General features: G+C 37.0%; 1 protein-coding gene across 2 annotated transcripts in view; it reads left to right on the top strand.

The window, feature by feature from the left end:
• The window catches only part of NOP58 (NOP58 ribonucleoprotein), a 28,769-nt gene extending 27,473 nt beyond the window's left edge, over positions 1-1,296 (top strand). For both annotated transcript variants that reach the window (XM_077747594.1, XM_077747595.1), the window contains 2 exons: positions 476-645; positions 1,024-1,296. In XM_077747594.1, the coding sequence (XP_077603720.1) occupies positions 476-645; positions 1,024-1,074 (221 nt within the window). In that variant the 3' untranslated portion in view covers positions 1,075-1,296. The remainder of the gene's footprint in view (positions 1-475; positions 646-1,023) is intronic.
• Positions 1,297-14,218: the final 12,922 nt, after the last annotated feature.

A 14,218-nucleotide genomic window follows, 5' to 3' on the forward strand; every position in this document is an offset into this window, starting at 1 on the left:
TTCTAATGCACCAACCATTATCTCATTAAGTCCTAGTTATCATCCATTGAGATAGACATTACTAAATTTTACAGATGAGTAATTTGAGTTTACAGAAGTCAAATGACTTATTCTCAAGGTCCCACCAGGTTGAATAAACCCAAGGGTCCTAACTCTGGAGCACAAACTCTTAAATCATTTCTAATATAATTGACAGTTTGCAAAAATAGCCAGTTTTAATGTATTTTAATCCTAATTTCTATACATAGCTACATGATCTCATGAGAAATTTCTTTGAGCTTTATATAATTTGTTAAGTTAGTGATATTGGACTAGGCAAGTGTTCCAAGGATCTTTCCACTTATAGAATTTTATAATAAATGTTGGCTAGTCAACCAGAATGATGAGAAAAAAGTGAGATTCTAAAGGTTTGGGGTGGAGAGAGTGAGGCCTTATACAATGTTAATTGTTGTGTCTTTATACTTACCCTATTCAGTTGAAGAAACCACAACAGTAGCAGCCACAGAAGAAGAAGAGGAGGAAGGAGTACTAGTGGTAGAAGAACAGGAGACATCTGTGAAGAAGAAGAAGAAAAAGGACAAAAAGAAACACATTAAGGAGGAACCACTTTCTGAGGAAGAACCATGCACTAGTACAGCAATTCCTGTATGTTTGTTTTTAATTCCCAATACTTTGTTGGCACGGACAGGGTCTCTGTATTCTATTCTGATTTCTATTTCTATATTAGAAATGAGCAAACAGTTACAGTTTTCAATGATGGAACAGTAAAAATAAAAATGGCATTTTTACAAAGGGCCATTTCCTAAACCTAGAATTTTATTGTAGAATGGGTTTGCTTGAGAAAGAGAGATAATATGATTTGCTACAGATCACTTTCATAGAGGTGGTTTTTATATTTTTAGGTTTTAATCTTTAATCCAAATTTATTTTCAAGGAAAATAGATCTACTTTGCTGCTTATAGCAAAAGTTATTATCCATACATTTACAGCTCTTTCAAAAGCATTCTTGTTGGTTATTTTCAGAGTCCAGAAAAAAAGAAGAAAAAGAAAAAAAAGAGAGATAATGAGGACTAATTGAAGGGAACCATCTTTGAATCACCTGGTTACATCACACTTCAGTCAGGAATATATCAGAGATGCTTTCCAATTGAGAGAAGTTTGGATGAAACAAAGCGATTGATCATCTGTAGCTTTCCAGACCTATTCGTGTCTTGACAACCAGTTCTGTTAATTTGATTATGTCATCATTTCTTTGAGTCTTTGTTATACAAATAAAAATATTTTCTTTGTATTTTATGGCAGTTCTGTGATCTCTATATTCCAGGTAGACAGTCTGTGTGGCCCTTTATTCTATATAGCATTTGATGATTATTGCTTTGATAATTATAGCTGAAAAGTGAGAGTTGTGACTTGTTAATTTGAAACAGGCTTTTGGGAGATCATGATTAGATGGACCAATTTAAAAGCCTCACGTTAATGTTTCTTTTTTTTGGACTCTTTTTTTCTCTCCTTTTCTCCTATTTTTCTGCCTCTGTATTTATTTAAATAAAGCTGTGCTTTGTGTTCAGAATTTTTAAATTAAGTGAACAAAGCTTTTCTGTATCTCTTCAGAAAGACAATAAATTATGTTTCTAACTTTACTTCACAGTTCTGATGGAGCAATAAGTTATAAATGCAAGTTTTTTCTAAAGTGGCGATTTTAAAAGGATAACACAAAGTGATTTTTTTAGTAAAAAGGAATAACAGGATAACAAATCCAAAAATAAAATGTCCATGAGTATACACCAGGACATAGAACACCAAAGAGCAGTCTTTGTTTTTGTTTTTGTTTCATTTTGTTTTCTTTTTTTATTAGAGTAACAGTTTCTTTTTATTTTTTAATTTTATTTAAATCCAAGCTAGTTTAACATATAGTGTAAGAAGAGTTTCGTGAGTAGAAGTTAATATCACTTACATATAATGCCCAGTGCTTATCCCAACAAATGCCCTCTGAGCAGTCTTTGTTTCTAAAATAGTAATTTAGTATGTGAACAATAGCCTGCTTGACAGCTCTATAATCATGACAACCACAAGTTTCATAGGACTGTTAGGTTTGGCATCTTTGTGTATGCCATGGGCATGATGCTAAAGCCCAGTTCAGTAAACATTCAACAGGTGGTGGAGCTGAACTGATTATAACTTTGTGTTCCACCTCTGCTTTTCATCTAACTAGGGGCAAGACCACAGCCCCTCAACTTCAGTTCCTCACTTGGAAATTAGAGATGATCAGCTATACCTCTCCACCAACATTGGTTTATAGAAAATTAGATGATAGAACTTTTCAGAGATATAAGTACAATTAAGTATTTGAAATATATGCTACATGAAGTACAGGTAGCCATCCCTAGATACAATTATATGTTAAAGTTGATTATTTTGCTTGTAGAAGAATGTTAATATTTTACGTGATTCATTAGTACCCCAGACACATTCTGGATATGAGACATAACAGATTTTTAATAGCTTTTGATGGAAGTTGCCCTACAAAGAGCTATATGGTCAAAAGCTTTTTATCTGAAACAAGATAGACTTTGAGAATGCTAAAAATCTCATTGAATCAGTCATCAGCTCTCTTAAGCACTAAAGTCTTTTTTTTTTTTAACATTTATTTATTTTTGAGAGACAGAGTAAGATCGGGAGTGGGAGAGGGGCAGAGAGAGAAGGAGAGACAGAATCTGAAACAGGCTCCAGGCTCTGAGCAAGCATTCAGCACAGAGCCTGAAGCAGGGCTTGAACCCACGAACTATGAGATCATGACCTGAGCCAAAGTCGGGCGCTCAACCGACTGAGCCACCCAGGCGCCCCTTAAGTGCTAAAGTCTTAATTGTTTGAAACACTAACCAGAAGGTAGGCTCTGGTTCTTTGTGCTAAACTGATGTGCTTGTTCTATTGAGGACCCTTGGGATCTTAGCATGAAATCTAATCTTAATCTGAAATGGGAAGGACAGGTGAATTTTATATACTTAATTTTGATAGCAAACTTGAAGAATTTCTGTGAGTGGACCACATAAAATGATTCCCTGGGCACCTGGCTGACTCCATTGATAGAGCATGGGACTTTAGAGGTGTTGTGAGGTCAAGCCCACATTGGGCATAGAGATAACTTAAAAAATTTCCTGATTCTTGAGGTGCCTGGGTGCCTCAGTCGGTTGAGTGTCTGACCTCAGCTCAGGTCCTGTACTCATGGTTTGTGGGTTCGAGCCCTACGTTGGGCTCTGTGCTGACCGCTAGCTCACAGCCTGGAGCCTGCTTTGGATTCTTGTCCCTCTCTCTGCCCCTCCCCTGTTCACGCTGTCTCTCAAAAATAAATGCAAACAATTTTTTTTTAATTTCTTGACTCACAAAAAATTATTCTCTGCTGTATTCTACATTCTTTCCTTCAAAAATGTAGATTTAGGGCACCTGGGTGACTCAGTTTGGAGTCCTACTTTGGCTCAGGTCATGACCTTGCAGTTCATGAGTTCAAGCCCCACATTGGGCTCCCTGCTGTCAGTGCAGGGCCTTCTTCAAATCCTCTGTCTCTTTCTCTGTCCCTCCCCTGCTGATGTATGTGCTCTCTCTCAAAATTAAACATAAAAATTGTAAATTTATACTTTTTGGCTGAAAGTATTTCTATATGTATCTACTATTTTCCAGGTCCTGTGTGTGCTTTTCAGGGCCTTGGATAAGCTGTACTCTATCCAGAACACTTTTCTATAGTTCTCTATTCATTTGTTACTTTCCTAAGGACATTTTTTAAAACTTGGATCAGGCCCATCCTTTATCCCAGCTATACCACTTAGAATAATGGGCGCTGGAGCCAAGTACCTAAAACTTTTAACATGCATAAAAATCACCTGGGGATCTTGATAAACTAGATCTGAGTCAGTAGATCTGGATTGGAGCCTAAGTGATTATTTTTAGTAAGATCTTAGGTGTTTCTTGCTGGAGGTCACACTTAGGATATATAGTAAGGTACTCAGGCAAATTAAAGTCTGACTTGTTTATCTGAAACTGGGTTGCTCTGAGAATAGGTGAGAATTTTTAAGGGGTTTTTAAAGCCATTAATTTCCTTTTGCATCCTTTGAATATCTTCTCTCCCCAGTTGTAGATCTTTTCTGTGTGTTCTTACCTGTCCAGGTTCCTGCCATATAATAGGGCCTTAATGTTTGTGTTGTGGTAAGAGTACGACCTTTGGATGAATTAACTAGGTCTTTGTGTTATATTCAGAACAAAGCAAAATGAAGAATGCTGGGGTGCCTGGCTGACTCATCAGTAGAGTTATGCGGCTTTTGATCTTGGGGTTGTGAATTTGAGCCCCACACTGGGTGTAGAGTTTACCTTAAAAAAAAATTAACAGTGCCACTTTTGATGTATCTTATTTTTTTTCATGAGCTTTTTTCTTTTTTTTAATGTCTATTTATTTGAGAAAGAGAGAGTATGCAAGCAAGAAAGAGGCAGAGAAAGGGAGAGAGAATCCCAGACTGCTGTCAGCGCAGAGCCCAACATAGGGCTCAAACCACGAACTGTGAGATCATGACCTGAACAGAAATCAAGAGTTGGATGTTTAACCAAGTGAGTTACCCAGGTGCCTCTATCGTTTCTTTACATGTTTTGGGTAGTAATGCTTTATTAGATACATCATTTGTAAATATCTTCTATTCAGTAGGTTGTCTTTTAGTTTTGTTGATTGTTTGCTGTGCAGAAAGCAGAAACTTTATTTTGATGTAGTCCCAATAGTTTATTTTTGCATTTGTTTCCCAAAAGTTGCGTTGGCCATTGTCAAAGAAGTTACTGTCTATGTTCTCTTCTAGAACTTTTATGGTTTCAGGTCTCACGTTTAGGTCTTTTAATCCATTTTGAATTTATTTTTGTGTGTGGTGTAAGAAAGTGGTCTAGTTTTCCCAACACCATTTATTGAAGAGATTTTTTTTCCCATTGGATATTCTTTCTTCCTTTGTCAAAGATTAATCGGCCATATACTTGTGCATTTGTTTCTGGGTTGTCTATTCTTCCAATCCGTGAGCCTGGAATGTGGAATGTCTTTACATTTCTTTTTGTCATCTTCAGTTTCTTTCATCAGTGTTTTAATAGTTTCAAAATACAGGTCTTTCACCCCTGTGGTTAGGTTTATTCGTAGACATCTTACTATTTTTGGTGCAATTGTGAATGGAATTGTTTACTTAATTTCTCTTTCTGCTGCTTCATTGTTGGTATAGAAATACAACGAATGTTTTCACATTGATTTTCTATCCTGGAACTTTACTAAGTTTGTTTATCAGTTCTAGCGGGTTTTTTTGTTGAGTTTTTCGGGCTTTCTATATATATAGTATCGTGTCATCTGCAAATAGTGAAAGTTAAACTTTTAATTGTATGTCTTTTACTTCTTTTTGTTGTCTGATTGCTGTGGCTAGGACTTCCCAGCACTATGGTGAATAAAAGTGGTTAGAGTGGACATCCTTGTCTTCTTTCTGACCTTAGCGGAAGAGCTCTCTATTTTTTCCCATTAAGGACGATGTTAGCTGTTAGTTTTTAGTTGGACTTTATTATGTTGAGGTATATTCCCTCTAAACCTACTCTGTTGAGGGCTTTTATCATGAATGGATGTTGTACTTTGTCAAATGCTTTTTTTTTTTTGCCTCTGTTGAAATCATACAGTTCTTATCCTTTCTCTTACTGATGTGATGTATCAACGTTGATGATTTGCAAATATTGAACCACCCCTGCAACCCAGGAATAAATCCCACTTGATGGCAAATAATTTTTTTAATGTATTGTTGGGTTTGATTTGCTAGTATTTTGTTGAGGATTTTTGCATTTATTTTCATGAGAGGTATTGGCCCGTAGTTCTCTTTTTTTGTTGTGTTTTTATCTGATTTTGCTATCAGGGTAATGCTGGCTTCACTGAATGAATTTAAAAGTTTTTCTTACTTTTCTATTTTTTGGAATGTATTGTGAATAGGCATTCTTTTTTTGTTTTTATTTTTATTTATTTTTTTTTGAGAGTTCGAGCAAATTTTATTTTCTTGCATTCATTAATGTTGAATGTTGGTTCCTTTTTGTTTGTTCTTTTCAATTGTTCAATAGAATGTCACACTATGATTATAATGTGGTCTGTTCACTTTCTAGTTGATAGACATATGGAAGCTTCCAGTTTTTTGCTCTAATGTATTGAGTGTTGGTCTTTTTTTGTTTTTAATGTTTATTTTTGAGAGAGAGACAGAGCACAAGCAGGTAAGGGGCATAGAGAAAGGGAGACACTGAATCCAAAGCAGGCTCCAGGCTCCAGGCTTCAAGCTGTCAGCACAGAGCCTGACACAGGGCTCGAACTCAAGGACCTCGAGATCATGACCTGAGTGCAACTTGGACCTTTAACCAACCGAGCCACTCAGGCACCCCAGTATTAACTCTTTTAAATGTTTGGTAGAATTCACCTGTGAAGCCATTTGGTCCTGGCCTTAATTTGTTGGGAGATTTTTTTATTACTGATTCAGTTTCTTTGCTGGTTATGGATGTGTTCAAATTTTCTATTTCTTCCTATTTCAATTTTGGTAGTTTATAAGTTTCTAGGACTAGTTTATCCATTCTAGGTTGTTCATTTTGTTGGCATATAGTTTTTCATAATCTCTTATAATTGTATTTCTGTGGTGTTGATTGTTATTTCTCCTTTCTCATTTTTGATTTTGAGTCCTTTCTTGATAAGTCTGGCTAGAGGTTTATCACTTTTATTGATTTTTTTTTCAAAGAAATACCTCCTAGTTTTATTGATCTGTTCTATTTTTCTAAACTTTTCTAAAAGAAAAGTTTATTCTTTTTCAAGTTGTTTTAGGTGTAAGGTTAGGTTGTTTAAGGTTTTTCTGCTTCTTGAGGTATGCCTGTATTGCCATAAACTTTACTCTTTAATTTTTTTAAATGTTTTTTATTTATTTTTGAGAGAGAGATAGAGACAGCATGAGCAGGGGAGGGTCAGAGAGAGGAGACACAGACTCCAGGCTCTGAGCTAGCTGTCAGCACAGAGCCTGATGCGGAGCTCAAACCCACGAACCATGAGATCATGACCTGAGCTGGAGTTGGATGCACAACTGACTGAGCCACCCAGGCGCCCCTAAACTTTACTCTTAGAACTGCTTTTGCTGTGTCCCAGAGGTTTTAGACCATTGTGTTTTCATTTTTATTTGTTTCCATGTACTTCTTTATTTCTTAACTTATTTCCTGGTTGAACCATTCATTATTTAGTAGCATGTTATTTAACCTCCATGCATTTGTGGTCTTTCTAGACTTTTCCTGTGTTTGACATAATATATTTTCATAATATTGTGGTCACAAAGATGCATCCTATGGACTTCTTCCATCTTTAATTTGTTGAGGCTGGCTTTGTGATTTTTTTCTTTCTTTATGGAAATGCTTTAAGATTATTAAATCTGGGGCGCCTGGGTGGCTTAGTCGGTTAAGCGTCCGACTTTTGCTTAGGTCATGATCTCGCGGTTCGTGGGTTCGGGCCCTGCGTCGGGCTCTGTGCTGACTGCCAGCTCAGAGCCTGGAGCCTGTTTCAGTCTGTGACTCCCTCTCTCTCTGACCCTCCCCTGCTCACGCTGTCTCTCTCTCTCTCCTAGAAATAAATAAAACATTAAAAAAAAAAAAGATTATTAAATCTAAGGACCTAAGTGATAAACGCGTGTTTGTTGGGCCTTAAGCTCAGTTTTCTTATATGTCTTATGTCCATTAACTGTAAACTTTATTGCTTTCAAAAGTCAACATTTGTTGACTGTTTCTCAAATACAACTTTATAGATTTTTTTTTTAGTAATTTTTTGTTTAAAAACATTTCTTGTAGCAAATGTCAAATAGTGATTCTTTTCAAGTGTTTTATATTTATACTGGGTTTGGTTTTAAGGAGAAGTTAGAAGTAATGAGAAGTGGTTCTCAAAGCTTGTGGGAATTACAGACACCTGGAGGACTTTTAATTTTTTTTAATTTATTTTAAGAGAGAATCTTTTTTTTTTAAGTTTATTTATTTATTTTGAGAGAGAGCACACAGAGGAGGGTTGACGGGCAGAGAACGAGAATCCCAAGCAAGGTCTGCCCCATCAGTGCAGTGTCCAATGCGTGGCTCAATCCCAGGAACTGAGATCATGACCTGAGCCAAATCAATACTTGGAGGCTTAACTGTGCCCCAAGAACCTTCTAAAAGGTATATTTCTGATTTGGTAAATCTAGGATATAGGTCTCAAGAATATGCACTTCGGGGGTACCTGGGTGGCTCAGTCAGTTGAACATGTAACTTTGGCTCCTGTCACGATCTCCTGGATTGTGAGTTCAAGCCTTGCATTGGGCTCGGTGCTATCATCCTGTCAGCTCAGAGCTAACTTCGGATCCTTTGTTCTCCTCCACCTCTTTCTCAAAAATTTCAAAAAACATAAAAAAGAAAAAAGAAAGTGCCTGGGTGGCTCAGTTAGCTAAGCCCCTGACTTTGGCTGGAGCCCCACATTGGGCTTTGTCGAGAGCTCAGAGCCTGGGCCTGCTTCATACTTCGTGTCTCCCTCTCTCTGTGCCCCATGTACGTTCTGTCTCTCAAAAATAAATAAAAACATTTTAAAAAATAAATAACATTTTTTATAAAATACGCACTTTGGAGGCGCTTGGGTGGCTCAGACGGTTAAGCATATGACTCTTGATTTCAGCTCAGATCATGATCTCATGAATTAATTGTAAACAGGGTCTGTGCTGACATTGTGGAGCCTGCTTGCTCCCTCTCTCAAAATAAATAAACTTTTCAAAAATAGTAAAGAATATGCACTTTGACAAGCTAATGATGTTTATACCTTGACCACTCTACTAGAAGGATTCCCTTATATTGCAAACTAGTATCTACTTTGATGGCCAAAAAGTCAAGCCTGTGACTCTTACTAAATGAGCACCACTGCAGTACTGTCATTGGGCAGCAGTTGTGCTGTTTCACTAGTTAATTTTGAGGAGGTGCCTGGGACCAGGGATTTAATGTGTTCAGTGCTTTTCCCACATAAATGAGAAAAACTTGGTTGGGTACAAGAAATAAAATCATCAGCCTTCTTTCCTGTTGTAAGAGTTTGATTTTGAAGAAAAGTTAATTGTTGACTCTGCAAGTGTTCTGTACGTGTTTACTATAAAAGTGAAAAAACTTAGTCTGTGTTTAAGTTTGTGAGAATAAAGCACCAGATTTAAAGCAGCACATGGGCACCTGGGTGGCTCAGCTAGTTAAACCTGACTTTGGCTTGGATCATGATTTCATGGTTACTGGGTTCAAGCCCCAAGTCGGGTGGATCCTGCTTGGGATTCTCCCTCCCTCCCACACCCTCTCTTTCTCTGGCCATCCCCCACTTGCGCAGATGTGCACATTCTCTCACTCTCAAATAAGTAAACTTAAAGCAGCACATACAGAGGAGAAAGCACACAAGAGCATTTCTGAAAAAAAAATCAGTAAGATAAATTTATAGATTAACCCCAAATATGCATGTGGCTGAGATTTCTCGGTATTCTTTGGTCGACTATAACCTTAAAAAGAATGTGTAAAATCAGTGTTCATACTAGCATCATCATTTTATCGTCTCCCAAGTGTCTAGTATTTAGTATTTTTCTTTGGAGTAGTTCTAGTTTAGTTTAGTTTTGTTTTTCTTAAATAGTTTATTGTCAGGTTGGTTTCCGTATAACACCCAGTGCTCATCCCCACAAGTGCCCTCTTCCATGCCCATCACCCCCTTCTCCTCTCCCCTACCCCTATCAGTCCTCAGTTTGTTCTCAGCATTCAAGAGTCTCTCATGGTTTGCCTCTCTCCCTCTCCTCCACTTTTTTCCCCNGCCTTATAGATTTGGGATTCTAGCCCTTTATCTGATATGTCATTTGCAACTATTTTTTTCCATTACGTCGGTTGCCTATTAGCTTTATTGATTGTTTCCTTTGCCATACAGAAGCTTTTTATCTTGATTAGGTTCCAATACTTGATTCCTGCGGTTGAGGTCAAGGAGGTTGATTCCTGCTTTCTCCTCCAGGATTTTGATGGTTTCTTGTCTCATAGTCAGGTCCTTTATCCATTTTGAGTTTATTTTGGTATGTGGTGTGAGAAAATGATCTAGTTTCATTCTTTTGCATGTTGCTGTCCAGTTCTCCCAGCACCATCTGTTAAAGAGGCTGTCGTTTTTCCATTGGATTCTTTTTCCTGCTTTGTCAAAGATTAGTTTGTCATACATTTGTGGGCCCAATTCTGAGTTCTCTATTCTATTCCATTAGTCTATGTGTCTGTTTTTGTGCCAATACCATACTGTCCTGATGATTACTGCTTTGTACTAGAGGCTAAAGTCTGGGATTGTGATGCCTCCCATTTTGGTTTTCTTCTTCAATATTACTTTGGCTATTCGGGGTCTTTTGTGGTTCCATGCATATTTTAAGATAGTTTGTTCTAGCTTTGAGAAGAATGCTGGTGCAATTTTGATTGGGATTGCATTGAATGTGTAGATTGCTTTGGGTAGTAATGACATTTTAACTATATTTATTCTTCTGATCCACGAGCATGGAATGTCTTTCCATTTATTTGTGTCTTCAGTTTCCTTCAAAAGTTTTCTATAATTTTCATGATACAGTTCTCCTGTATCTTTGATTAGGTTTATTCCTAGGCATTTTATGTTTTTTTTGTGCAGTTGTGAATGGGATCAGTTTCTTGANGAATCAAAGGGATGCTGGCTTCATAAAATGATTCTGGAAGTTTTCCTTTGATTTCTATTTTTTGGAAAAGCTTGAGAAGAATGGGTATTAATTCCGTTTTAAATGTCTGGTAGAATTCCCCAGGGAAGCCATCTGGCCCTGGACTCTTATTTGTTGGGAGATTTTTGATAACTGATTCAATTTCTTCCCTGTTTATGGGTGTGTTCAGATTTTCTATCTTCCCGTGTGAATTTTGGTAGTGAGTGTGTGTTTAGGAATTTGTCCATTCTAAATTGTCTAGTTTGTTGGCATACAATTTTTCATAGTATGCCCTGATAATTGCTTGTATTTTTGAGGGTTTGGTTGTAAGAAGTCCATTTTCCTTCATGATTTTGTCTATTTGGGTGCCCTCTCTTTTCTTTTTGAGAAGCCTGGCTAGAGGTTTGTCAATTTTGTTTATTTTTTCAAAAAACCAACTCTTGGTTTCATTGATCTGTTCAACTGTGGTTTTTGTTTTTTGTTTTTTTTTGTTTTTTTGGTTTTTTGGTTTCTATATTGTTTATTTCTGCTCTGATTTTTATTATTTCTCTTCTACTGGGCTTGGGGTGCTCTTGTTGCTCTCCTTCTAGTTCCTTGAGGTGTGCTGTTAGATTTTGTACTTGCGCTTTTTCTAATTTCTTGAAATAGGCCTGGAGTGCAATATACTTTCCTCTTAGGACTGCCTTTGACCATCCCATGGAGTTTAGATTGTTGTGTTTTCATTTTCATTTGTTTCCATATATTTTTAATTTCCTCTCTAATTGCCTGATTGGCCCATTCGTTCTTTAGTAGGGTATTCTTTAACCTCCATGTTTTTGGAGGTTTTCCAGACTTTTTCCTGTGGTTGATTTCAAGTTTCATAGCATTGTGATCTGAAAGTGTGCATGGTATGATCTCAAATCTTTTGTATTTATTGAGGGCTGCTTTATGTCCCAGTATGTGATCTATCTTGGAGAATGTGCCATGCGCACTTGAGAAGAAAGTGAATTCCGTGACTTCAGGATGTAGAGTTTTAAATATATCTTTCAAATCCATGTGGTCCAATGTGTCATTCAAGTCCATTGTTTCTTTAGTGATTTTCTGTCTAGTTGATCTATCCATTGCTGTAAGTGGAGTATTAAAGTCCCCTGCTATTAGCACATTCTTGTCCATAAGATTGCTTCTGTTTGTGATTGTTTTATGTATTTGGGTGCTCCCATATTTGGTGTGTAGACATTTATAATTGTTAGCTCTTCCTGATGTAATTATTATATAATTATTATATAATTATTATTATATAATTATTATTATATATTATTATATAATATTATATATATATTTATTATTATTATATAATGCCCTTCTTCATCCCTTGTTACTGCCTTTACTTTAAAGTCCAGTTTGTCTGATATAAGTATAGCTACTCCAGCTTTCTTTTGACTTCCAGTAGCATGATAAGTATATCTCCATCCCCTTACTTTCAATCTGAAGGTCTAAAATGAGTTTCTTGTAGACAGCGAATAGACAGATTTTGTTTTTTTAATCGATTCTGCTACCCTATGTCTTTTGACTGGAGCATTTAGTCCATTTATATTCAGTGTTATTATTGAAAAATATGGGTTTAGAGTCATTGTGTTCTTTGTAGGATTCATGCTTGTGGTGGTGTCTCTGGTACCTTGCGTTCCTTGCAGCATTTCCGTCATAGAGTCCCCCTCAAGATTTCTTGTAGGGCTGGTTTAGTGTGACGAATTCTTTCCATTTTTGTTTATTTGGGAAGACTTTTATCTCTCCTTGTATTCTGAATGACAGGCTTGCTGGATAGAGGATTCTTGGCTGCCTCTTTTTTCTGTTCATCACATTGAAGATCTGCTGCCATTCTTTTCTGGCCTGCCAAGTTTCAGTAGATAGGTGTGTCACCACTCTGATAGGTTTCCCTTTGAATGTTAGGGCCCTTTTATCCCTACTGCTTTCAGAATTCTCTCTTTGTCCTTATATTTTGCCAGTTTCACTATGATATGTTGTGCTGAAAATTGATTCAAGTTACATCTGAGGGGAGTTCTCTGTGCCTCTTGGATTTCAGTGTCTGTTTCCTTCCCCAGATTGGGGAAGTTCTCAGCTATAATTTGTTCAAGGACTCCTTCAGTGCCTTCCCTCTCTCTTCCTCTTCTGGAATTCCTATTACATGGATGGATATTGTTCCATTTTATTGTATCGCTGAGCTCTCGAATTCTCCTTTCATGTTCCTGGATGAGTTTATCTCTCTTTTTCTCGGCTTCCTCTTTTTCTATAATTGTGTCTTCTAATTCACCTATTCTCCTCTCTGCCTCTTCAGTCCTTGCATTGGATGCCTCCATTATATTGTGCACCTCATTTATAGCATTTTTTAAGTCATCACAACTATTTTTAAGCTCCATGGTCTTTGTAGCAATAGCTTCTCTGATGTCTTCCATGCCTTTTTCAAGCCTTTTCAAGCAATTAATTTTATGACTATTGTTCTAAATTCTTATTCAGTTATGTTGCTTATATCTGTTCTGAGCAGCTCTTTAGCTGTCATTTCTTCCTGGAATTTCTTTAGAGGAGAGTTCTTCCATTTCGTCAATTTGGCTAGCTTTCTGTCTCGTGTTAGTTTTAAAAGCTTGTTATGTACTCTGCACCTGCGAGTACTGCTGTATTAAAAAAGGTTCTTTGACTGTCCAGGACCTGTCCGTTCAGGAAGTGTTCTTTGAATGGTGTCTCTTAGTCTCTCTTGTTGAGACTTTGGTTATTTTATTTCCCTACTCATAATGGTATTTGGGATTCTCCACTATGTGTACTTTGGCTTGTTTCTTGAGGTAGCCCTGGAAAAGAAAACAGACAGACAAACACACAGGAAACAAAGGCACACAAATGCACAGACAAATCCAACAAACAAGCAAACCAAAAGGAAAATGAAAAAGAAAAAAAAGAAGGAATAAAAAAAGAAAAAACGGTGGAGGAAAAACAAATAAAAAAGAAGAAAGAAGAAAATACAAAAGACAAAGGACACTCTAAAGCATAAAACTAGAATTCCCAGCTACAAATAAAGAGCAGGGTGTATGCGGTGCTGACAGAAGAGCATATACAAAGAGAGAAATGACAGGGTGGGGAGAATGTGAATTGGACAATGGCCAGGCAGAGAGACTAAAAGGCTTAATTCAGAGAGAGAGGAAGAGAAGAATATGGTAAGAGGTGAGGAGAAAGAAACAAAGATAATGTTACTCAGAGAAACTATATAGTCTGATTACTCCAGAGAGAGAGAGAGAAAGGTAGCAGTGGAGGTGTAGAATATACATCTAGAGAATGGATTAAATGTGACTGTTTAAGCAAACCAGTGACCAGAGTGCCCAGTCCAGCAGAGGGGAGATATACGAATGAGACAAGGTAAAAATATATCTGAATAGAAAATTGATCTAGAATTAATCACAGCAGTGCATCCATGTTGGTCTTGCCCCAGGCTCCGGTAAAAAAAAAAAAAAAAAAAAAAAAAAAAA

The sequence above is a fragment of the Crocuta crocuta genome, unplaced genomic scaffold (genome assembly GCF_008692635.1).
Source record: "Crocuta crocuta isolate KB4526 unplaced genomic scaffold, BGI_CrCroc_1.0 scaffold159, whole genome shotgun sequence".
Lineage (NCBI taxonomy): Eukaryota > Metazoa > Chordata > Mammalia > Carnivora > Hyaenidae > Crocuta > Crocuta crocuta.